The sequence below is a fragment of the Rhodnius prolixus genome, unplaced genomic scaffold, assembly GCF_049639745.1.
Source record: "Rhodnius prolixus isolate KJV_2025 unplaced genomic scaffold, Rpr scaffold_5, whole genome shotgun sequence".
In the NCBI taxonomy this organism is placed as follows: Eukaryota; Metazoa; Arthropoda; class Insecta; order Hemiptera; family Reduviidae; genus Rhodnius; species Rhodnius prolixus.
In genome coordinates this window covers 36,957,798-36,984,080 of record NW_027411624.1, presented here as the reverse complement: position 1 = coordinate 36,984,080, position 26,283 = coordinate 36,957,798, and the positions used below count along the sequence as shown (strand labels likewise).

The 26,283-nt window shown below is 36.5% G+C and overlaps 1 protein-coding gene across 4 annotated transcripts in view; it reads left to right on the top strand.

The window, feature by feature from the left end:
* The window catches only part of m (zona pellucida domain-containing protein miniature), a 254,918-nt gene that overhangs the window by 188,246 nt on the left and 40,389 nt on the right, over positions 1-26,283 (top strand). For 3 of the 4 annotated variants that reach the window (XM_074136292.1, XM_074136289.1, XM_074136290.1), the window contains 2 exons: positions 4,707-4,815; positions 17,297-17,368. In XM_074136292.1, the coding sequence (XP_073992393.1) occupies positions 17,312-17,368 (57 nt within the window). In that variant the 5' untranslated portion in view covers positions 4,707-4,815; positions 17,297-17,311. The remainder of the gene's footprint in view (positions 1-4,706; positions 4,816-17,296; positions 17,369-26,283) is intronic. The other variant, XM_074136291.1, reaches the window with a different exon arrangement.

Here is a 26,283-nt window from a genome sequence, read left to right as displayed (position 1 = left end):
GCACGTGCCTTGTAGAGAAATCTGTCTGACCGGAACCTGACGTGTTTGTGTAAGAGGTGTTAGTTTCGTTTTGCCGAAAACATGATACTACACAAAATGTAGTATAGCAACGAATTGTCGTGTAATTTCACATCAAAACTTGATAAAACCCCTACTGAAACTTTATCTTTTATTAAAAGAAGTTTATGGCGATGAATGTTGATCACGTGCACGAGTTTTTGATGGGTTCAAGCGTTTCCTAGATGGCCGAGAAGTCGTCCGGAGATGATGACCGCCCGGGTCGCCGCCCTTCCACGTCCAAAACGGATGAAAATATCGATTATAATTGAATCAACGTTACTACCCTGAGGTGCTTGCTTAACTCCATGAAATAGTAAGGAAAAAACGACCCGATTTGTGGAAGAACAAGTCACGGGGTTCTCCATCAAGACAACGCGCCGGCTCACACTGCATTGTCTGTCAAGACGTCTGTTTTATTACTAACCGTCATTCATGGTTGTTAAAAGTTGCTTTCATACTTTTAAATCAATAATTTGTTTTTCTGTAAACAAAATATGACGCAATGTTTTAATACGCGATAGAAATAATATGTGTAACAGTTGCACTTAAAAGTGGAACGATACAAAGATTAGAATGGCCCCGGCGTAACGGAGGGCACCATGATAGCCGAGTGGTTATAGGCTATATACCTCCAAACAGCTAATATACGACCCGATTGGTGGAAGAACAAGTCATGGGTTCTCTATCAAGACAACGCGCTGGCTCACACTGCATTGTCTGTCCAAGACGACGTTTCTAGCCAAGAACAACACCCGCTGTTTTAGGCCATCCGCCTTATTCGCGGTGACCTGGCCCCATGTGACTTTTATCACTGTTCCTCAAAGTCAAATCTACATTAAAAGGAACAACGATTTCAGTCCGTTGAAGCTGTGAAAGAAAAAGTGGCATGCAGGAGCTCACAGAAAAAGATTTCCAGCACTGGAGCGATGTAGAGATAGAGGAGTGGTGTATATTGAAGGTGATAATAACTAAATATGTATAAAATGTTTTAAAGCAATAGTCTCGTTATTTAATAGCCACACCTCGTATTTTATTCGACTTAATTCTCCAGCAACTTCTATGGCGCTTGGTCCTATCTTTTTTTACCGAGTCTTATCACCCTCTCCAGCGAAGCAGTCGACCGCTAACAGTTACTTTACTGTTTAAAAATTATGGTGCCTACTTCTTAAACAAAAAAAAAAAAAAACCTTCACCAACTTTGGATGAATTTCCATAGAGAAAATTTTTTCGCTCGATCCAGAGTTGACCAACTGAACGTAATGTTACTGACAATAAAAACACCATTTATTGAAGTGAAGCCCCAGCCATTTCGTTAATAATAAATATTCATGATCATTTTCATATATAGAAATCCATTTTTTTACGTAGGCATCTATCTCCGATAAACAAATCGAAAACGAATCTTTACGCGATAAAAATACGTATTACATACGGCTATTCTTTGATATCTAACACTACAATGGTGGCCTGCAGAAATCGATTTAATTGTGCAAATTACAAAAAAAAAAAAAAAAATATAAAAGAGAGAGTTTCTGAGAGAGAGAGAGAGAGAGAATTCTCTGAGAGAAGAGTCTCCGGTAAAGGAGTCGCAGCGGTGACCTCTGCATTCCTTTCGTTCATGACCCTATCAAATCCCGTTATAAGAAATTTTTCAGTATCCATTCCGCTCATTCTAATCCTCCTGTTCGATAACTCTCTTTTGCATTCTATTTCCGGCAATCTAACCATACACTTCTTATCCCCCCTCCAATTTTATATATATACATATAATATTTTCAGTCAATACTTTATTTTTTTTTTTTTTGGATTTTCTTTTTTGGACGTCTCAATTTCTTGTTAACTCCCAATTTTTTTTGTTTCCAAATAATTTGATTACGTATCTTGATTAGCTTCCTTCCGTTTTTTATGTAAATTAATCACAAATTTATTACTAACAAAAGCAATACCAAATTCAGGTTACTAATTTAGTAAAATGTGAAAAAAATTCCATGTTCCGATTGGCGATAAAGGATCCAATTTACGAACAACCCAAATTGAATCACCATATTAAGGACTAAAGTAATTTCAAACGGTGCCAAATTATTTTTACACACTTTAGACGGAAAGATGTGACGTTAGATGTAAAAAGAGTATCGAGATTCTTTCTCTTCTTTACAAAATTCAATAAAATAGGTAAGTTCCTTTTCTCAATCCTGACGATTTAGTAAAGTGGTACTTTGTGTACTGGAAATTTTAGCCACCACATTTAAGCACTCCAGCAGAGCTGATTATAACCACACATTTATGCGGAAAGGAGAATGGTACATTATATACAGTAGACTCTCAGAAATCCGGAGTTCTGTGGCGAAAGGCCGGTCCGGATTTCGAAAAATCCGGATTTCCCGGAGGTTGTCATAACTGATGATTTCCGTCTTTATGGTAAACAATTATGACAATACTATATGTGTTAACGTTTATGTGCAAATATAAGAGTGAGTTTCCGAAATAAGTTACAGTATAATCTTTTCCTTTACAATATCCCAATAAAATATTGTTCCTCTGTGAAAAACCTTGGTAACACTTTTGACCAAAAACCTATCCTGGAAAAATCATGTTTCCCAAATCTCTCGTCGTTCCATCCATATCCTTAAAGCAGTTTAATAGTTCCCGTCACCTTTTTCTAATTAAGACCCAGCAACTCCTAGTTTCCTCTCTTATGTTCCCTCCATTTCGACTATGGTTGCTCCAGTGTATGGCGCGGTCTTTCTGGTGATATTGAAGCTAAGCTCAAGCGCCTCCATGAACTGCTTTATAAGATTTATTTTCAGCATTTCCAGAGACTCTCGCATTTCGCACTGCTACGATGAGTTGAAGTGGCTTTTTCCTGTCTATCGCCGCCAGTATTTTTTGGCTTCTTTCCTTTTTCAAGTTATCCAGTCTCAAAGGCCTTCCTATATTTTTCAACTCCTTAAGTTTAAATTCTCCATCCATTCCCGTAACACTAGATCTCGCTCATCTGATCTCTATTATTCCCTCTCACCGTACCTCATCCTTTGACAAGTCCTTCCTAATACGTGCTACCTCTCTCTGGAACTCCTTGCCATCATCTGTCCCCCATGCTCCTACCCTATCTATCTTTAAATCCCGTCTATTCAGTTATCTCCTTTCTATCCAGCTTCCTCCGGAATTCTAATTGTTTTAATTTATTTCCTTAATTTCTGCTGTTATTTTTATTTTCACTTTTTGTAAATACTTATTTATTTATTTATTTTCTGTTTAATCACAGGCCAAACTGTTAAGGCCTCTATTTGTTCCTGTATTTATTCTTAGGGGACAATTGTCCCAGAATAATAAATTTCTTTTCTATTTCTATAAACACTCCGTAATAATTAACAGTAAGCTGCTGTTCTGTATTATATTGTACACTAGTATTGTACTGTAATTAATAAAACACCGGAATGAATAATAATAGTAAAACACAGGAGTGAAAATAATAATTACTTAAAACTTATTTTATTGTTTTAAATTCAAGATCATCGATCCGGACTAGACCAGAGTCCGGACTAGGCCGATCCGGATTTCTCAGAGTCTACTGTATTGAAATGCTACTTTAGAAGGTAGTTTACCATCCCAGAACCTTCCAGAAGTGCTCTTTTTTATTTTTTTGGGGGGGGGCAAATAAACGTTGTTAATTAACGTGAAAACCAAAGATATCGAATGCTCAAAAGACTACTTGACAAACGGTCCAAAACTGGACTTGAACTATACGGAAAAGCTAAGCGTTCGAACCTAAACAGAATCCAAAAACCCTCCAGTCAAAAAAAAATCCTTCGAACCATCACTGACGCACCCTTCTACGTAAGCAACCATACCATCCACACCGACCTGCGAATCCCATCTGGTTGTTTCTGACCTTGACCAGCCCCCGCTGGCATCAAATTCCACTCCAGACTTTATCAACATCATAATCCCTTAATCAGCAACCTGTCCTGCAGTAACCTCCCGTCAAATCCTCCTTGCAGACTGAGTGGCCGATAGCCTCGCGATCACCTGGTCGAACGATAAAATGGTCAACCTTCGTATTCAATCCATTCGGTATTTTACTTTAACCGACTTATGATGGTCATCGTTGGATGGCCCTCATTCAAGCCTTTCCTGTGATTTTATTTTATTTACTTATTTATTTATTACTTTATCTTGTTTTTATTTATTTTATTTGTTGTTCTATATTTCACATTTATGACGTACTATACTATAGCTATCGTATTTGCTTGTTGCGTTTATGTAATACGCAGTTGCGAATTTATAATAAAGGAAAAGAAAAAATAACAAACAAATTTTTAAAGAAAATGGAACCAAATTGGAGACAATCTCCCCAAAAATAGGTGGGAATTCCATTTTGTGAACCGTTTTTCTCTCCAGGAGTGTTCAAATAAAATCCACCAAAAATCGCATTAAAGTCCCTCCTAACAGGATATGAACTGGAAGGACACAATCACACAGACCATTCATTAAAACTATATTTGGTGATGATTTCCGGTTAAACACGTGAGCGAAAATTTTGACTGATAGCAAGCTATATTGGAAAAGAACGTAGAATATTAATATATTATAAAAATTAATATTAAGTCGGTTAGATATTTGTTTAATATTTATTTTTTTTGCAGCAGGAGAAACATTAATGAGAATATGGGCGAATAAATGAGGGGTTATGGAGTGGGGCAACGTAATTCTATCTGGAACATACTATCATCAGGGGATTTAAAGACAAACTAGGTATGTGGTCTACTCTTAAAACTATTATTATGATGCTGAATTATTATTGTGAGGAAACAAGAATTATTCAATACGGTTTTTTGATTTTGAAAATAGCATATCAACCTGTCAGGATAGAGAACAGGAGATATCTTCTCCGGCTGTCCTAATTTTGCGGAAGTGCTTGACCTTACTTCCGGTAAGAAACTGTTGATATCTTACGTCTGACATCCATAAACCACAGTAATCACAATACTCACACGCGTTCAGTCATAGTAATGTCAGTGGAAGTGATGGGCAATTATTTGATCTTAAGAGGAACCCAGCTGTAAACTCTATTTACGAATAGGGCGGGGGCTGGGTTAAGACTCAGGTGGACTTTCAGCACGATCATAGTAGGAAATTTGCACGAGGTGTGGCTACTCCTGCATGACGCGTGCCGTTTTTTTCTTTCACAGCTTCAACGGACTGACATCGTGTTCCTTTTAAATGCAGATTTGACTTTGGAGAACAGATAAAAGTCACATGGAGCCAGGTCACCGCGAATAAGGCGGATGACCTAAAACAGCGGATGTTGTTCTTGGCTAGAAACGTCTTTACAGACAATGCAGTGTGAGCGTTGTCTTGATGGAGAACCCATGACTGGTTCTTCCACAAATCAGGTCGTTATTTTCCTTACTCTTTCACAGAGTTGAGCAAGCACCTCACCGGTAGTAATGTTGATTAATTATAATCGATATTTTCATCCGTTTTGGACATGGAAGGGCGACCCGGGCGGTCATCATCTCCGACATCTTCTCGGCCATCTTGGAAACGCTTGAACCACTCAAAAAACTAGCGCACGTGATTAACATTCATCGCCATAAACTTCTTTTGATAAACGATAAGTTTCAGTAGCGATTTTACCCAGTTTCATTTGAAATTTCACGACAATTCGTTGCTCTACTAACATGTGTAGTATCATGTTTTCGGCAAAACGAAACTAACACCTCTTACACAAACGACGATTCCGGTCAGACAGATTTCTCTACAATCACGTGAGACCGCTACAACCGAAAGAGAATGCTTTACGGTGTGCACAGCTGTCGGTCGTTAGGATTTGGTGCATTCATAGTTCTTCTGTAGCAGCATCAGTCTCGTTATTTAATCTCCACACCTCCTAATCTTATTAAAGAGTTAGCACGCTCATAACAGGAGAACTAGCAAGTCTGGCACAGATTTCACATTGCAATTAGAAAAAAAAAAAAAAAAAAAAAATGCTTTTAAATTGCATTGTACGTGCACAAGACATTGAAGCCCGGTACCGTGCAGCGTTGCTGGCAATTTAAACAGCCGAAAATGGACGTAGAATGCCGGAGATACATTGTACATTACCCTGAACTAGGTAGAATTCAAACCATAAATCGTAGCATGCACCATGAATGACATGTTGCACGCTTAAAAACCAGAAATATTTTCCAAAACTGTAAAAATCTTTAATACAAAACAGATAAAATCTATCGTATTTAGGCCAGAGACTCTCAACCTCTTTTTTGTCGCGGCACACAATTTTAACAAATACAAAATTTGGTCTACACTAACAATAAGATATGTTTAAAAGTATTTTACTTATCAATAAACACTGTGATTATTTTCAATATAAAATAAAATAATATTGTACTACAAAAACAACAGTATATGTTTATTAAGGGATTAATTACAAGTTAATAATAAGAATACTTTTAATGAGAAATTTGAGCTTGATGTTTTTTTGTTAATTTCGTTTATATTCAGGCGGGGCTTAACGTGTAACTACCAAATTAGGTGACCTGGACGGAGACGACTAGCAAACATACTTTACTGTAAATTTCTTTTATTAACCATTAAATAAAATCCAAGGCCTAAAGACCGGGAATCGAACCCAGTATCACAATACATATTAGCTTTACTGGTCTCGCCTCTAACCGCTCGGTTACCCGTGGTAATTTCGTTTACATTTGGTCGTATAAATTGATAATGCTACCTCTCATATCGTCTTCTACATTTAATATATAATTTTTATTGTATGCATTTCTAAAATTTGGCGGCACACTTAAAAACAGTGGTTGAGAATCACTGATTTAGGAAGTAAGTCTTGGCTGATACAGAATTGCTCTCATATTTCATCCAACTTTAGTAGTTTGATAACAAAAATTAGATTTTTTAAAAATAATCCAGTAAATAATTTTTGACGGAACTAAAAACTGCTTACAATTAATAAATTTAGCGAAGCATGTCTAATTAGAGCTAGAGCTACTCCTAAGGCGGCCAGTTTAATACGCTCCCTTTACTATGTAGACAGGTCAAACGGAAATATGCACTGCACCAGTTCTATAATCTAATATTACAATACGGTATGTTACAATATATTAAATTGTTAATACAATAAAAAAATTTTCTGTTCTTGTACTTCTTTGTTCTTTGCCTACTACAATTTGTCCCATTTTACTACCTCTTCTTGTGGACCCTTACAGCAAATTTTATTACAATAATCGAAAAGCCATTAAATATTTCCAAAGATTTTTTGGTTTTGGAGGAGCCTTTAGAAAAGATGGCATCCCCTTATAATGTGGCTCTTGTCTTATTTGAGTCAAGAAGCTGTTGACAAAAGATCTAACTAATCTCTAAAGATAAGTGAAAATTCCAAATCTGTTACGATAAAAAAGAAAAACTGGTTCATCGGGTAAAAATCAAAATAACTAGATGGCGGATCAAGAATTTTCTGTAAATTTCATATAAATTTAGCGTAGAACTGAAAAGATTTTAATCAATATTACAGTGATTAGCATCTTGGGCTACCAGTCCCCTTAGGTTTTTCTCTTCCTAGGAGCTTATCACAGCTCATTGTCCGGTGATAAGGTAATGTACTGCAACAAGATAAGTATGTCCGGAGGTGTGCAGTGCATTGGAGGAGGATTGGGGAGCTTCAGACACTAAAGACTCAGATATTGGCGCGTCTTAAATTAATATATAAAAAAATATATATAACACAGGTAGGGAAGGGATTAGCTATGAGGTTAGCATACTGGACTCCCACGCGGAGGCCCCGGGTTTGAATCCAGCAGCTGACCCTTAGATTTTCTCTTCCTAGGAGCCTCTTACAGCTCACTGTCCGGTGATGGACAGTGTTGTCTGTAACGAGAGAACACTGTCCGGATGCCGGCAGTGCACTGGAAAAAGCTCCGGGCGCTAATAACCTTGGATGTTGACGCGCCTTAAATCATTTAAAAAAAAAAAAAAACAGGCGTTAAAGTCTCCCATTTATTACTTAAATGTACTGAGATCGGAGTAACAGCGTCCGTAACTGAAGCCATAAATTTTCATTTTTAGAGCACTACATCCGCTCAAATGACTAAAATAAAGCAGCGCAACCCCCCCTCCCCCCCCCCAAAAAAAAGACAACCACTTCCTATTCTGACCGGAAATGGCTAATTAAAAACTGGATCAAACATATTTTAACATTTTTTTTTGAGGGAAAAATCAGTGATAAAGTATAGCGCAAAAATACTATTTAAAAATTCACTGCACTCGTTTTTTGAACAACCGGAAACCATCGCTCGAGTAGACAATAAGATTAATAAAAGGAAATAAAAAATGTTTTTTTGCCGATATCTTGGAAATAGTGTCAAATATTAGGGCGGAAATTTAAGTTACACGTGGATAGCCGATAAAGTACTGTCAGGGGGAAATAGTTATGTATAATATATACATATATATATAATATAAAAAACTGGAAACAGTTCTTTTTTATACCTGTTACCAGAAACATGTTTGGTTTGTCTTTAAAAATGCAAGAATTAGGGAAGGGGTCGGTAACCTGCTTCTGACACATATCTCGCAGCTTGAATGTGTATATATATATACATACTATAATTTATTACAACAACCAGTTGCAAATGTTTCTATTTATTAATGATAAAATATTTCCTTAGACTTGGTATTTTGTACTAACTAGCTGAAGTAGCCCGACGTTACCCGTGGGGAGAAGAGGGGACGATGGACGGTTTATGAAAAGGAACAAGAATTAAACTTTATTAATTTTGAACATATTTGGTTTTCTAAGCTATGTTCTGGTTGAGTAAAATAAATTTCGAGCTTTGAACGAGTTTCCGTTTAATGAGACGTTTTTAAAAGCACGTAACAATTTTTTTTTTTATTCATTCTTGAAAAAAAGGTTCAAGTATCGATAATTTGAAACGATTATTATACTTCCCCTTAAACAGTACATCGCTTTTATGTTACGAAGGGAAGCCCTAACCTTTTCATCCTGCCAAATTTTATCAAAATCGGGCTAAGATTTACAAAGTTATTAGTAATAATAATTTTGAAGAAGGCCTTACATAAATGGGGCTAACACCTCTCCCATTCAATGTACAACGTTGAGACCCCCAAAAGGCACATCTACATAAAATTCCGGATTGAATGACACCTCATTCATGAAAATCGGTTCCCGCGTTTAGGCGTATACTCAGTTTACAAAAAAAGGTAACAACACCAAGACCAATTTTTGAAAAAGCCGTTTTTGCTCATTTTCAGCCACTTTTTTCTCAAAATCTATCAGATCTGGGTTGATGGAAAAAAATTACAGTTATAAAGGAGGGTTTGCTCTACATTATAAAGAAAATTAGGGAATTTTATCTTTTATAGGAAAAGTAGAAAAAAAATTGTCAAAGTTTGGTGTTTTTCAACGTTACGCTTTTTCGTGCACTTTTTGACGATCAACCTTTATACAACTGTCCTACTGGGCAGTTTTAATAAAAATCGCTTCCCCTCTTTTTTCTAAGGGAGAGGGTGTCTAAAAGAGTGTATTTCTGTTAAAAAGTGTTATATCAAAACTTCGACACTATCACAAACTGTTAACAGGTTGTAGGAGAAAGAAATAAAAATGAGAAGAACAAAAGATCTAAAAACAAAGAAGGTACAACAAGTAGCTGGACGGCCATAGAGATAAATGAAATCATTTAACAAGACGGTTAAGTATTTAAAAACAAGGTAGGAAAATTGAGTAAGTCACGGCATCGTGATGTCACGTGATCTCTTACTCTAATCTTTAATGTTGTTAGCTAGGGTTGTTGAGCTAGAGTCTGAAATAGATATATAGAGAATGGACTCCTGAATGTGCATGTAAAACCTCTACATGTTGGTAATGTCGGCACTAAATCACGCCCACACTTATTATATCTACCTCAGTAACAACAACACACAATACTTGGCAACAGCTGGTTTCCTGTTGCATAGAATGAATGAAAGCGCCAAATTAATCATTCAATTATCCACTAAATTTCTGTTTTTTACTTAAAAAAAAGTGCCTATCACAGACACAGATCGGCAAGTTTTATACCCAATCAAAATCTATTGCTAATTAAGAGTTATTTGTGTGTGATTAGCGAAGGAAGTAATTATTGGCTTATCAGCGCGAGATATTCTGTCACAAGCCGAAGGCAGATAGATTTGTTTAAAATATAATTTGGTAATCTAGTGGTACCAAAAAAAAAGGCATTGGTACGCATGCGTAAAGTGAGTACAAAAATTAAGTGTTTTGCATACTGCTGAAAATAATTCAAAAATGCAGAACATACTTTCATTTTTTTCGGACAATAAGCTGTAAGAAGCTCCTAGGAAGAGAAAATCTAAGAGCTAACAGCTGGATTCGAACCTGAGGATCTCCGCGTAGGAATCCAGTATACGGTAACAACTTAACCCAATCACTTTCCTTTCTGTAGAATATAAATGCATCTATTTTAGGTAATTAGATCTGATTAACTTTCTCTGGACAACAAAAGACTAATTTATACCTACTACTATTTTAAAACCCATCTGGGCGTATGGAATAGAGCTGTGAGGTTCAACTAAAAGCTCCAATCTCCAAAGGATTCAGTCCCTTCAATCTAAAATACTTCGAACTATTGTAAACGCTCCGTTTTATGTCTCCAACCTGGACTATACACACTGACCTTATCATTCCTTTTGTCACCCAAGTCGCTGAAAACACGATACAGAAAACTCCAATTCAGCCAGCAATCTCATATAAATCCTCTAGCTCAAAATCTTTCTTCTAGAACTCTTCCTGATAACCCCGGACAAGGCGCCTCAAGAGACAATGGTGGCCTCGAGATCTCCTCTCAAGTGAAGAGAGCGACTAATAGTCTTAATTAATGTTTTGGAGTGTTACCACTGGGTAACTTCTCGACTCGTTTACTTTTAACTGCAATCATACGCAGCAAATCCTCTAGCTCAAAATCTTTCTTCTAGAACACTCCCTGACAAACAAACAAAACTGCCTTAAGAGACAATGGTGGCCTCGTGATCTCCTCTTAAGTGAAGAGATTCACTAACAGTCTAATGTTTTGGAGTGTTACCACTGCCGTAACTTGTCCACTCGTTTGCTTCATTTGTTACTCTGTTATCATTGTTACTTACGGCGCCAACGCGTTGATTGTAGCACAAATAAACGCAAAAAAAATAAAATAAAGTTCTTATTAAGTGCAAGTGCATTTAAGGTTGGCTGATCTTTTTGAGGGTTGTATTTAGTAAGATTCCTTTTGCTAAGGTGTACGCCACCGCGACCCAGATCGCGATCTATTGTGGCTCCAAACTACTCTAGAGCTCGCCCTCCAGACTCTTGATTCTGGAGAGCGGCTCCTGGGTAAAGCTCACAGGCCTTGTTTTTTTTTTTTCCTCCCCAGAGAAGTAACATCCTTGAGAGTTGTATTATGCAGTTACTTGTAAATAAGAGTTTTGTTGGGTCAGTGAGCTACTTGTAGAAAAGATGTGCTCACTAAATGAGAAGTTCCGTTACAACGAGAACTCATATTGTAAATTGGTCGCGGCCTAGTTGTCTTTAGCTTATATTAAAGACTTTTACCGCCTAACTATTCCTTTATATATATATATCGTATATATAATACACTATGATGAGGTATAGTACAAGGATAATGTATTTGTATGGCTCGTGCTATACTAGCCTGACTGGCCCCAAACTGGATGTCACGCTAAGACAAGCTTCACTGGCTTGTGTGCCAAGTGTACTCGTTCGCTATTTCTACAACTTGCTAACAACATGTCTCAGAAACAACTCTTTATTATCCCCTCCCTGCAACACTCAAATACCTCACACCCTTCCTATTCCTCTCCCCCCACAAACCACCATTCATAAAATATATTTCATTCTACAACCGACCAATATTAAGTTTGTATTTTACTCTACACCATGAACGGCTGGAAAATTCACGATATTTCTAGCATAATACAAACTACATGTTTCAATTACTTTATAATTACCAAAAATTAATATACTAATATGAACAGTCACATTACCTTCTCTTACAGTAATTAAAAAAGTAGTATTTCTAGTAGTAAAAGAAAAAATTCAAAAAAACAATAATCTATTGTGACCAATCACTCCGCAATTTGCTTAAAGATTACCTATTAATAATTAATAGTTACAACTATTTATTCTAAAATAAAAATCCCTCAATTCTACAATCAGTAAAACGATCAATTTCCTTCAAATTTGGAATTTGGTTACCATATTTAATTCTTACTTAACTTTTTGACAAATCCATAAAATAGGTTCTTTGGAGGAAACCGCCTCATCCGCCCGGAAGTAACCTTCATGGAGTTATTCTTGGCAAAAAGGTTTCAGATAAAAATTTGTACTTTCATAGCTAGCAATAAGGGAAAGTAAAGAAAAATGGAAACCGTACTTCCGGGTTTAAAATTTACGACGTTCTGCTCTGAGAAATCTAAAGCTACCAATTCCAACACAGTTACGCCCTGGAATGTCAGGAAAAATGTACTGCTTGAAAAACAATCAAGATTTAAGATTTAAAAGATTAAAACGGAGCGGGATGTGACCTATGCCCCACAGCTCAGAGACTTATTGTGCGCTCCCCTTAGAATCTTCTCTTAGCTCCCTTCTAAAAATGTTAAGGACTTTCCCTAATAGTACTTTTTGCGCAACTAACTCCTTTGGTCTCATAGAGTCAAAGGTTTCATACCACTCGATTGTAACGCAATCGAACAACAATTAAAAGGCCATTTCCTCCTCTTTCTGAACACAGTCTGCACCGAAATAAGCCTCATCTTGTACAGGATGCTTCCTGAACCTACCATACCATGTGAATAGGCCTGTAATCAGAGTAATCTGATTCCTGCCCAATCACAGAGTAACTTCAGTTCTTTGTTTACACAGCCAAGGCAGCACAGTCTTGCCGTGTTTGACCCAAGGACACATCACCCAGTTCTTTTCATGTTCTCTCTCCAGATCGAGTGTTGGAGAGCCGCACGAACTGCACCCTTCCTTGGTGATCCTCAGGACAGGTTCTCCGGGTCATTGAAAGGAGTGTTAGCTCCGTTCCTGGTCAACGACGAGGTGATCAGCTCGTTCATTCCCCTCGATCCCCCACATTACCCGGCACCCATTCCAGCCGAACTGTATTGTGCCGATCCAGTTGTCCCAGGGACTTTATAAATTCCTAAACCAAGGAAGAGGTAGTTCTGATGGAACGTTGTCCGAAAAGATGCTGATCTCCCTATTTTTAAGATCCCTTTGCAGGTTTTCCTCAGCATAAGTTTTAATTGCAAAGACCTTGGACTCGAAGACAGTGGAGTATCTCCCGAGAGATCTCTCAATGTGTATCTCAGCTCTAATCCCATACACTCCAGCCTTGGAAACAATGAAAGTAGGCTAAGGTTATCATTGTGCGTGTTTCAATTTGATATAGGCCCAAAATTGAAACCTTTTTTTTATTTGTATCTAGCCCACAACACGAAAAATTGAAGAGGAAATGATATTTGAATTTTTTTCCTTTAAAAAACACGTGCTCGACCCCCTTAGTAAACTTGTAAGCTATTTCTGTTTTTTCCTTCTTTTTTTATAAAACCATTTTAAACCAGTTTTTTTGTAGCAACAAACAAACGTAAAATACTGTTTTTTATTGGTATACTGTAAAATCTTTTTTTAAATATTTTTTTGCCGTAAGTTTGAATATTTTAAATATTTCTAGAAAAAAAAATAAATAAATAAGCTTTTTTAAAATAACTATTTCTTTGATTACTATTTCGTTTTTCCAGGGTGGTCTTCCTAGGAGACGAAAAATCAAATCATTAATGCTTGATCGACAGTTCGAATCCCGCGAATGACTACAGTTTACGAGGGTCGTTTGAATAGTCCGTGAAAAGTCAGAAAGATAGCACTACTGGCGCGTATCGAGGTTATGTTTAGATAGTAGCATCTCTTGGAAGAACACACACCAAGTTTCAGCCAGATCGATCTATTTCTTTGTGTTTGGCATTCGTTTGAATCGAGGAAGTCGAGTGATTTTCAAAAAATGGAAGAAAAAGAATTTCGTGTGTTGATTAAACACTACTTTATGAAAGGCAAAACGCCTCAGGAGACTAAAGAGAAGCTTGATAAACATTATGGTGACTCTTCGATTAGAACAGTTTGCAAGTGGTTTCAAAATTTTCGGAGTGGCCATATAGGCACAAGTGACGCTGAACGTTCTGGACGCCCTGTTGAGGTTACTACTCCAGAAATCATTGATAAAATCCATGATATGGTGATGGATGACAGAAGAGTGAAGGTGCGTGAGATTGCTAGTGCTGTGGGCATCTCGAATGAACGGGTACATAATATTTTGCATCAACATTTGGACATGACAAAGCTATCCGCAAGATGGGTGCCGCGATCGCTCACGCTTGACCTAAAACGAAATCGTGTGAAGTGTTGCAAGGACGGTTTGCAGCTGTTGCAGAAGAATCCGCAGGACTTTAAGCGTCGTTTCGTCACTGTGCATGAAACATGGATACATCACTACACTCCTGAGACCAAAGAACAATCTAGACAATGGGTTACCAAGGGGGAATCTGCGCCAAAAAAGGCGGAGACCGTTCCTTCAGCCGGAAAGATTATGGCGACTGTCTTTTGGGATTCGCAAGGAATAATCCTCATCGACTATCTGGAAAAGCGTAAAACTATTACAGGTGCATATTGTTCATCGTTATTGGACTGTTTGAAAACCGAGCTGCAAGAAAAACGCCCACGATTGGCCCACAAAAAAGTCCTTTTCCATCACGACAACGCACCAGCTCACACCTCAGCAGTTGTGGTCGCAAAATTAATGGAAATAGGGTTCCAACTCTTTTCACATCCCCCCTATTCTCCAGACTTGGCTCCCTCGGACTACTATTTGTTCCCAAATATGAAGAAATGGCTGGCGGGAAAAAGATTTTATTCAAACGAGGAGGTGATTGCAGAAACGAATGGCTATTTTTCAGACTTGGACAAATCCTATTATTCGGAAGGGATCAACAAACTAGAGCAGCGTTGGACGAAGTGTATAAGCCTAAAAGGAGACTATGTTGAAAAATAAAAAAGGTTTACCCCAAAAAATTAAGTAGTTTTTATTTTTGCACGGACTTTTCAAACGACCCTCGTATTTTGGAGAAAAAATTGTTTATAGTAAAGTATGAGCTTCCGCTCCCGTCCACGACACCTAATTGGTAGTTGGACGTTAAGCCCCGCCTGAAAAAATAGGCGATTAATTTACTTTACTTTTACAAGTGATACGGTATTTCCTTCTAAACATTTTTGGAAACCATGTAGACTAACTACCATGTTGGGTTAAAAATAAATAACGGTCATTTTCCGTTGATAAAAAGAACAATTTAAGATAAGATTCTAGAAGGTAAATGAAAGCACTTAAAAATATGCCGTTAATTCTTATCGAAGTCACCTTATCATCTGAGATTTGCTACTTAGGGCTTCCGGTAAACAGTACGCCAAATAATTAAAGTTTTTTTGTTCGAACTGTATCTCTTCTTTTTTTTTTTTGTTTTTTCTAACTCCCAGTTAAAAGAGGAGGTACTCTAGTACCGACTGCGAATTTTCAAATTTGAGTTTCCCTTAGTATTAAATAGTAGTTTACACACATAAACTGTAAAAATCATGGAAAGATCAAATTTGGTATTTAGATTCTGTGGCATCTTTAGGATGTGACAAGGTTTTGGAGAACCAATCGGCCCACAGAAACTACTGGGAAACTGATGCCAGTACACCATATTTCTTCCTCAGAAGGGGCGCCTTTAAATAAAATTTTCTACGACAAATGTTTCAAATAATAGATTAGAGATATATGTATTTCAAGAGATATATTTAATACAGGCGGAGGCAAGGGCCACTGCGTACAGACTGGCGAATAATGGGCATGGAGGTGGATATGAGTATAACAGATAAGGTCGACCCTGTGTCGGTTATCGGCAAGGCTGAGGACAGAGTCTGTCCAAGACACAATTCTGGGACTCCATTTCAGGTGTTTCTTAGATCGAAGACAGAATGGAGGGAGGTAAACTGGAAAAAATAGCGCCTGAAGGGAGGCATGTGGTGTCACCGATAGCTCCAAGATAGCCTGTGGGACTGGGGCTGGAGTTTAAGGGGTTAAACCTGAGAGATACTCGTTGAGAGATCTCTCGGGAGATACTCCACTGTCTGCCAGTCCGAAGGTCTTCGCTATTGAAAGAGGAAAAACCTGCGAATTGATCTTAGAAATATGGAGATATTTAAGGATATTTTCGGGACATCCTAGATGCACTGAAGCCCTCCCTTACTTCCTTCAGAACTACCTCGTCCACTGGTTTGGGAATGTAAAATAGGCCCTGTAACAACTGGCTCGGCACAATAAAGTTCGGCTGGAATGGGTGCTGGGTCATGTGGGTGGATCAAGAGGAATGAAACAGCCAATCAGCTGGCCAAGGAACGGAGCTAACAATCTAGTCATTGGCCCGGAACCTACCCTGGGAATCACCAAGGATGCATTTCGTGTGGCTCCCAGAGATTGGATTTAAAGAGACAGCAATCCGCCCCCTCTATTTAATCTTAATCTTATGAATTTCAAAGTTTAGTTGGAAATCATTTCAAAAAATTATTGTGAAAAGCACACAAATAAATGAAAAAGCACTTAGTAAAAAGTGATATTTACTTCCGCCTTGAAATCTGATCGCTTATTTACTAGGTCCAAACTGACGAATTTGATCGAAATATAACGATTGAGAATCTTAAGATTCTCATTTTTCGAGAAAAGTATTATCATAGATACAACAAAACATTTAGAGGGACACTTTTTTCGAATGCGGGGGGGGGGGGTCTTTGAAATGTGTACTCCACAAAGAATATTTACTAAGATCGAATTTTTACTTCCTATTTTAGAAATATTAAAAAATGAAAGCTACCTTTAAATAAAGAGAAATTCCGCTGAAAAATATTACTCAGATCATAAAACTAAAGTATAAACTGAAAATTACGTTTAAGACAATTTAACAGCACAATTTAGAGTACAACGATTAGATAATAAGACAATACATTGCTGTATTGCAGGTCTTGCATACTCCTTCTTCGCCTTATAATTTCCAATAACATTTTATTTATATAAATAATAAAAATGTTATTGCTATCATTTCTAAATAGGATTTATATTTTTTACAGGAGCGTCTGTTGAAGATGGAGTTACGGGATGGAACTCTTGTATTTATAGCAGGATTTATTATTTATTTAGTGGTAAGTAATTAATTTTAATTATTTATAATAATCTTCTGTAAAATTACAATTTAAAAGAACGAATTGAACGAAAACAAAAATTCTGAAATTCCTAATAATTGGATTTGATTTCAATAATCACCTTTATTTTTTTGCCAATTTTGAATTATTTACGTCTTTTCGTTTGAGTAAAATGGAGAACTCCGTTTCTAGTCTTAGACTTATTTATTACTTATAGTCATAAAATTTAAGAGTTGTCTTAAAGTTTCCCTCTCTGCATAAGAAAATGCGATAAGTATTAGAAAAATTAAAATGCAAATAACCCAAACACTGAACCCAATCATTAATACAGTTTTGTACTAATGGTGCAGTTTTTTTTTTTTGCAACAGCCAATCGATTTACTATAATTATCGTCTTTAATGAAGAGTTTTTCATTTTTAAAAAATAATTTGGGAACGTTACTAATTTGATTTACAAAATATTTAATCAACTAATTATCTTTTGAACGCTATCGGTGATTTTGTTTCGGGTAAATCAAAGAATATGGTAAACTTGAAGCATAATTTTGTAAGCCTGAACATAAAGCTGTGACTTTTTTGATGTTAGTACAACTCTTTTGATGCTTCCTTGTCACTGATTGGTACATTCATTCATTCATTTTTAGGCCGACCAAAAAAAATCTATTTTAAATCTAATTTTTCCTTGACGGGAAATCTTACAAAAAAAAAATAAAATGTTGCTATTCCTTGTAAATCCTGAAAGAATTTCCTTAATCCTGTGCACAGCAATAAATACGTAGAGAACCGTTATCCACCTATTACTAATTGAACTAAGAATCCTGACGGAGCTGTAGAAACAGCAACTATTTCGAATGTTCAGGTAAAGATTTATGGGATCTGGCATTTGTCTTCAATTCCACCACTACCCAGCTGAATCTCAAGATTAATGGGAATGGAATGATGGGTTTTGGGAGCTAGTATGCTGCGAGAGTGTGATCATAATCGATTAATCACCTGGGTTGCCACCAAATTTCGTGCTTGAACTCAACCACCTTCCTACAATCAGCTGCTGAGATAATCAAGAAGAAGAAGAAGTTTCAGATCAAAGAGTTCTTATCTCAATGGCCATTGAAGATTCAATAATTGCATAGACCTGGTGAAAGACAGCCACCTGGAGAGGTAGCTTCAGTTTCAAAGAAGATGAAAACAGCAAAGCACATTTTTAAGCTAGCCTGAGAAACTAACTAAGCCGAGGCTGACTGTAGAATTTAATCCGTCAAGACCGTGGGGCTATAAGGATAATTGTAGGACTATTAACTGGCCACTGCAGGATCAGAAAATACATGCATCGCATGGGCCTGGCAGAGGCTACAGCCTTTGCAGATTCTGTCAGGAAGAGGAGGAGAAAACGGCACTGCACGTGTTGTGTCAGTGTGAGGGGCTCGTATGGCCAAGGATGTTACTTCTCGGGGAGGTGAAAACCAAGGCCTGTGAGAGCTTTACCCAAAAGACGCTCTCCAGAATTAAGAGTCTGATCCAGGTTCTGGAGGGTGAGCTTTAGAGTGGCGGGGGAGCCACAATAGATCCAAAGGGGTCGCAATGGCGTAGGCATTGAGGCCACCCTAGTTTAATCTATCTATCTGAGAAAGAGGCCTAGATTCAGCCTATTTTCACGCCGGTCAAACTTTGCCCAGGATCCCCCCAGACTTCCTAAGAAGACTGGTCAAACAGGCAGATAGGAACTGCAGGTGGGTGCTCTGAACAAAGAGGCTGCTCCCTCTGATCGTAGTGTCGCGGGCATTCTGACTAACCCTTGCAGGAAGTAATGTACGAATGCACACAATGCGCCAATATGGAAATCAAAGTAACTAAAAAATCCATCTTAAGTCTTTCCCACCAAAAAATAAATAAATTATAATCATAAAAAAAAACCTTCAGAGCAAATAAAACCGTAATCTGAATACAATTTCCACATATCCTCCATATTTATTTATTCTTATTTGAATAATATGAATTGCTAAGGGTTACTTTCACACGGCAGATTGCAAAAATAGATTATATATGCAAAAAGGAAATCAACTTATAACCACCAAAAGGAAACACCATCATTTTCTGCATTGTTCTATATTTCCTGTTCATGAAATTTGTAAATAATTTGTTACTTTATTTTGAAGATCATTAATTTTGTTCGTCTTAAAATGAGAGAAGTAGAGATTGATGAATGAGGCTGAATACTTAGATTATGCATTACAGAATATCTCACATGAGATTAAAAATAATTTGTATTCATTCTCATATTATACAAGAGAGAGAGAGACAGAGAGAGAGTGAATGAAAATGGCGGCCACCTGTAAGAAAGCCAGCGTAGTGCTAGTGTGTATGTAGCTGTGTGTAGATAATACTCATTATATGTACCAAGTACAGGTAACCCAGGAAGACAATGGGTATATAGAGTTACTTATCAGATAAATTATACACTAATATAGATCAATTCACTTTGCTCCAAACAAACAGGACCGCTCCTTTATTTCTCTCCATTACTTTGTTCCAGCTCTCTCTATCTCTTACTCTTTCTTGTACAAACACAATTACAAACTCTTTCATTCAATTGCAGACCCCGGCCGCCCCTCCACAAACACACACACACACACACACACACACACGCACACTTACATTTACAACATACTTTAATGATGATGCTAATATCGTATAGTGTAAATGGCTATTTATTTTGTAGCACAATAATATGCACTAAATAAAATTAAAAGCTATTTTGTAAAGAACAAACAATTACATAAATTCTTATCAATGAATAAATTACAAACTAGAATAGATATTAATTTGTAATTGAATGTGCGTTCATTCATGAAAAATTTAACTCCTACGTGTAAATTGATTTATTTCTTTATGAAATAAATGTCATATGTAAATTACAAATAACCTAAATTACTAATAAAAGTAAATAATGATCTTTATAATTAAACAATAGTCATTCATCATTTCTAATTAGGAGTGCAATTAATCCTTAATCTTATTCTATTTTTCTTATTCTATTTTTTTTTAACCAATCAAAATTGCAAAAGCAGCACTACAAAAAATGGCAGATAGATTAACAGTAAATGGTAATAAAGCAGATCAGTTCGATATTAAGATTTCACCAGAAATAGCACCTAACAACATTTAACATAATCAATTTTCACGTAAAATTTCATTGGGTACCAGGGAAAACCAATCAGAATGCAGTGACTAAAGGGTGAAAAATATGGACGATTAGATAAGCCAATCAGAAAGCTAGATCTTTCAGACATACCAAAATAAATGCTTATATATTAATTAATTTACTAAATAAATAACAACTTACCATGTATCTGCGAAGATGGATTCAGAAGAACTGCGGCCTTCTTGAACACTCAAAAAAACAACACTCACGATTTTAAGAAAAAAATAATAATTGAGAAATTAAACTTAATTAATAAATACGCCAACAAAACAATATCACTGGTATTTGAAAACCCTGGAACACTAAAATTTATCTAATTAGAATTTAAAGTGAATTAAATTTGAAAAATATCGCACTGATTTTTTTTAACACTAATCGCACATTTCAAATGTTATCAAAGCGGAAACACTACACTTAACGATATCCCTCCAAAATTCCTGAAACAAAGAAAAGAACAGATCATTGTATTTTATTTTTAACAAAAATTGAAATTTAAGTGTTTTGAGAAGGAATACTCCTTTGAGTACTCGGAACTTAACGTAATTAGGTGAGATACAACTCTATTGAGTAAATCATCTAAGGATCTACCCTTGATAGGCAACCCACTAAACCAGCAATATATCTTAGCGTTGCGGGTCTAGCCTATAACCTCCTAACATACTTTACTACAAAGTTCTCATATTAACAATTAAATAAAATCCAAGGACTAGACCGGGGGAATCAAACCCACTAAACCAGCAATACCTCTCAGCATTGCGGGTCTAGCCTATAACCTCCTAACATACTTTACTACAAAGTTCTCATATTAACCATTAAATAAAATCCAAGGACTAGACCGGGGGAATCAAACCCACTAAACCAGCAATACCTCTCAGCATTGCGGGTCTAGCCTATAACATCCTAACATACTTTACTACAAAGTTCTCATATTAACCATTAAATAAAATCCAAGGACTAGACCGGGGGAATCAAACCCACTAAACTAGCAATACATCTTAGCTTTGCGGGTCTAGCCTATATTCGCCTAACATACTCGTACTTTACTGTAAATTTCTCATATTAACCATTAAATAAAATCCAAGGCCTAGACCAGGGGAATTGAACCCACTAAACCAACAATACATCTTAGCTTTGCGGGTCTAGCCTATAACCTCCTAACATACTTTACTACAAAGTTCTCATATTAACCATTAAATAAAATCCAAGGACTAGACCGGGGGAATCAAACCCACTAAACTAGCAATACATCTTACCTTTGCGGGTCTAGCCTATAACCGCCTAACATACTCGTACTTTACTGTAAATTTCTCATATTAACCATTAAATAAAATCCAAGGCCTAGACCAGGGGAATTGAACCCACTAAACCAACAATACATCTTAGCTTTGCGGGTCTAGCCTATAACCTCCTAACATACTTTACTACAAAGTTCTCATATTAACCATTAAATAAAATCCAAGGACTAGACCGGGGGAATCAAACCCACTAAACCAGCAATACATCTCAGCATTGCGGGTCTAGCCTATAACCTCCTAACATACTTTACTACAAAGTTCTCATATTAGCCATTAAATAAAATCCAAGGACTAGACCGGGGGAATCAAACCCACTAAACCAGCAATACATCTTAGCTTTGTGGGTCTAGCCTATAACCTCCTAACATACTTTACTACAAAGTTCTCATATTAACCATTAAATAAAATCCAAGGACTAGACCGGGGGAATCGAACCCACTAAACCAGCAATACATCTTAGCTTTGCGGGTCTAGCCTATAACCACCTAACATACTTTACTACAAAGTTCTCATATTAACCATTAAATAAAATCCAAGGACTAGACCGGGGGAATCAAACCCACTTAACCAGCAATACATCTTAGCTTTGCGGGTCTAGCCTATAACCTCCTAACATACTTTACTATAAAGTTCTCATATTACCCATTAAATAAACTGCAAGGCCTAGACCGGGGGAATCGAACCCATTAAACCAACAATACATCTTAGCTTTGCGGGTCTAGCCTACAATCGCTCGGCTATCGTGGCGCCTAAATAAGCAATAATAAGTAAGATCTATGAGAATATGTATTATCTGAGATTATTGGTATCTACTCTACGCGATAGTCTATATAAACTATAATTAATATGAAAGGACATGCAATTATAAACATGGGGATCATTATTATTACTATTATTATTATTTTTTTTTTTTTTTTAATGTTTAAGGCGCGTCAACATCTAAGGTTATTGGCACCCGGAGCTTTTTTCAGTGCACAGACGGCCTCCGGACAGTGTTCTCTCGTTACAGACAACACTGTCCATCACCGGACAGTGAGCTGTAAGAAGCTCCTTATGAGTATAAGTTCTGTATTCATAAGTCAGCATCGTTAGGAAGTAGTCTGTATTTAAATGTTCTTTTGTACATAAAATATAATTTTTTTTCTTTTTTTGTGATTCCAATAATCGCATTTCTTTAATTGGCCATGTGCGATACAATGTGGGGAGAAAACAAGGCAACTTTATGTAATTGTAAAGGTCATTTAGATTTCTAAAAGTAACCCCAAACACTTTAAAAAAGTGACAATGATGGCACAATATTTCTTTTCATTGCAGTAAATTGAAACGTTTCTTTAAAAGATAAAAGAGTTTTGGGACTCTTTCTTTACTCAAAAAAAAAAGAAAGCTGTAATCTTTTAGAATGAATTTCGAGATGCAGTCTCCTTTTAAACATTTCGTGAAAATTGGGAGATAGAAGAAAACTGTTAAATAATGTGGAAATGCAAATCAGTATTATTTTTTTCTTCTATAAATTTTTCGTCATAATAATTTAGAATTTATAAAATAAAAGAAATAGAGTCCCAAAAGATTACAAGTTAATTAAATTATATTGTTCCATGATATAATACCAAAGGCATTGTACGTGAATTATAAGTATAATACTGGTTATATATAAGGCTGTGGAATGGTGGTGTAAGATTATATAGTTTGTAACCGTGGGAAGGTAACACCGGTGCGAGAAGTAGAACTCTGCTGGAGTAGTATTGCTTATAATTCATAGAGAAAGGCCTGGATAAAGAGAGAGCTCCCCAGGTAAGACTTATGACATTAGCCTCTATCCATCTAATATGATTAACTATTCCACTATCTTCTCTTTTATGTTATGTAAGACCGGCCGCCTTATTTAGATATATTTTACTTATTTATTTATTATTTTAGCTTTTTTTTCCGTTTTATTTTTTATTTTTTTCCTTTCTTTGTATTAAACTCTTATACACATTGATATAGTGGCAGGTGGGTTCAAGTATGTGTCTAAAAACATATTTGACGTTTCTAAATGCTATTTGCTCGCACGTACATTGCAGGCTTATCTCCAAAGTTGAAGTACCCGCTTACCAGAAAACGCGCTCTAACTTGATAACTATTTCAACAGTTTACCTGAAGATACAAACGCAGTTTCAATAACTAAAAAAGAAAAGTAATTGCCTATTTTTGAAGGCCACCTTTACGTTCAACTAACAGATTAGGTGTCCGGAACGGAAGCGTCTAGCAAACATACTTTACTGTAAATTTCTAATATTAAACATTAAATAAAATCCAAGGCCTAGACCGGGGGAATCGAACCCACTAAACCAACAATACATCTTAGCAATGCGGGTCTAGCCTATGACCTCCTAACATACTTTACTGTAAATTCCTCATATTAACCATTAAATAAAATCCAAGGCCCTAGACCGGGGGAATCGAACCCACTAAACCAACAATACATCTTAGCATTGCGGGTCTAGCCTATAACTGCCTAACATACTTTACTATAAATTTCTCATATTAACCATTAAATAAAATCCAAGGCCCTAGACCGGGGGAATCGAACCCACTAAACCAACAATACATCTTAGCATTGCGGGTCTAGCCTATAACTGCCTAACATACTTTACTATAAATTTCTCATATTAACCATTAAATAAAATCCAAGGCCCTAGACTTGGGGAATCGAAACCACTAAACCAACAATACATCTTAGCATTGCGGGTCTAGCCTATAACTGCCTAACATACTTTACTATAAATTTCTCATATTAACCATTAAATAAAATCCAAGGCCCTAGACCGGGGGAATCGAACCCACTAAACCAACAATACATCTTAGCATTGCGGGTCTAGCCTATAACTGCCTAACATACTTTACTATAAATTTCTCATATTAACCATTAAATAAAATCCAAGGCCCTAGACTTGGGGAATCGAACCCACTAAACCAACAATACATCTTAGCATTGCGGGTCTAGCCTATAACTGCCTAACATACTTTACTATAAATTTCTCATATTAACCATTAAATAAAATCCAAGGCCCTAGACTTGGGGAATCGAACCCACTAAACTAACAATACATCTTAGCATTGCGGGTCTAGCCTATAACTGCCTAACATACTTTGATATAAATTTCTAATATTAACCATTAAATAAAATCCAAGGCCCTAGACCGGGGGAATCGAACCCACTAAACCAACAATACATCTTAGCATTGCGGGTCTAGCCTATAACTGCCTAACATACTTTGATATAAATTTCTAATATTAACCATTAAATAAAATCCAAGGCCCTAGACTTGGGGAATCGAACCCACTAAACTAACAATACATCTTAGCATTGCGGGTCTAGCCTATAACTGCCTAACATACTTTGATATAAATTTCTAATATTAACCTTTAAATAAAATCCAAGGCCCTAGACCGGGGGAATCGAACCCACTAAACCAACAATACATCTTAGCTTTGCGGGTCTAGCCTATAACTGCCTAACATACTTTACTATAAATTTCTCATATTAACCATTAAATAAAATCCAAGGCCCTAGACTTGGGGAATCGAACCCACTAAACCAACAATACATCTTAGCATTGCGGGTCTAGCCTATAACTGCCTAACATACTTTACTGTAAATTCCTCATATTAACCTTTAACCTTCCAGCGGGCGCGCCCAAAAAGTTACGAAAACGGGCGCGCATATCTTACAGATAAACTTTGGTATTATTAATTTTTTCCATCAATAGAAAAAATGAAATTAATTAAATAAAATCTATAATTATTAATAATGAAATAACAAATAAAAAAAGACTCAGAAAACGACAGTACTTTTTATTTTTTGAAAGCCAATAAGTGTAATTTTACAATCACCATGTTCAGCCACTAGACTGTCTGAAAGTGTTCGCAGTTATTTCCTCCTCGTATCTGAGATATACAATGTCTTTTTCTGTCAGTAGAAAACAATATTCTTATAAACAATGTTGAAAATAGTTCAATTTGATGAACACGTATAAAAGAAAAAATAAAAATAATTGGTAAGTCAGGAAACTTACTCGAATGGGCGCGAATTATGTCAGGCACGGATCGGCAATTGCAAAGAAATGTACAACTCCAAATAAGATAAGATTTTTACTGAAGGAAACTAGTCTTGAGGGTGGAGCATTGCTTAAAGGGCAGCATTCTCATATTAAACATTAAATAAAATCCAAGGCCTAGACCGGGGGAATCGAACCCACTAAACCAACGATACATCTCAGCATTGCGGGTTTAGCCTATAACCGCCTGACATACTTTACAGTTAAGTTCTCATATTAACCATTAAATAAAATCCAAGGCCTAGACCGGGGGAATCGAACCCACTAAACCAACGATACATCTCAGCATTGCGGGTTTAGCCTATAACCGCCTGACATACT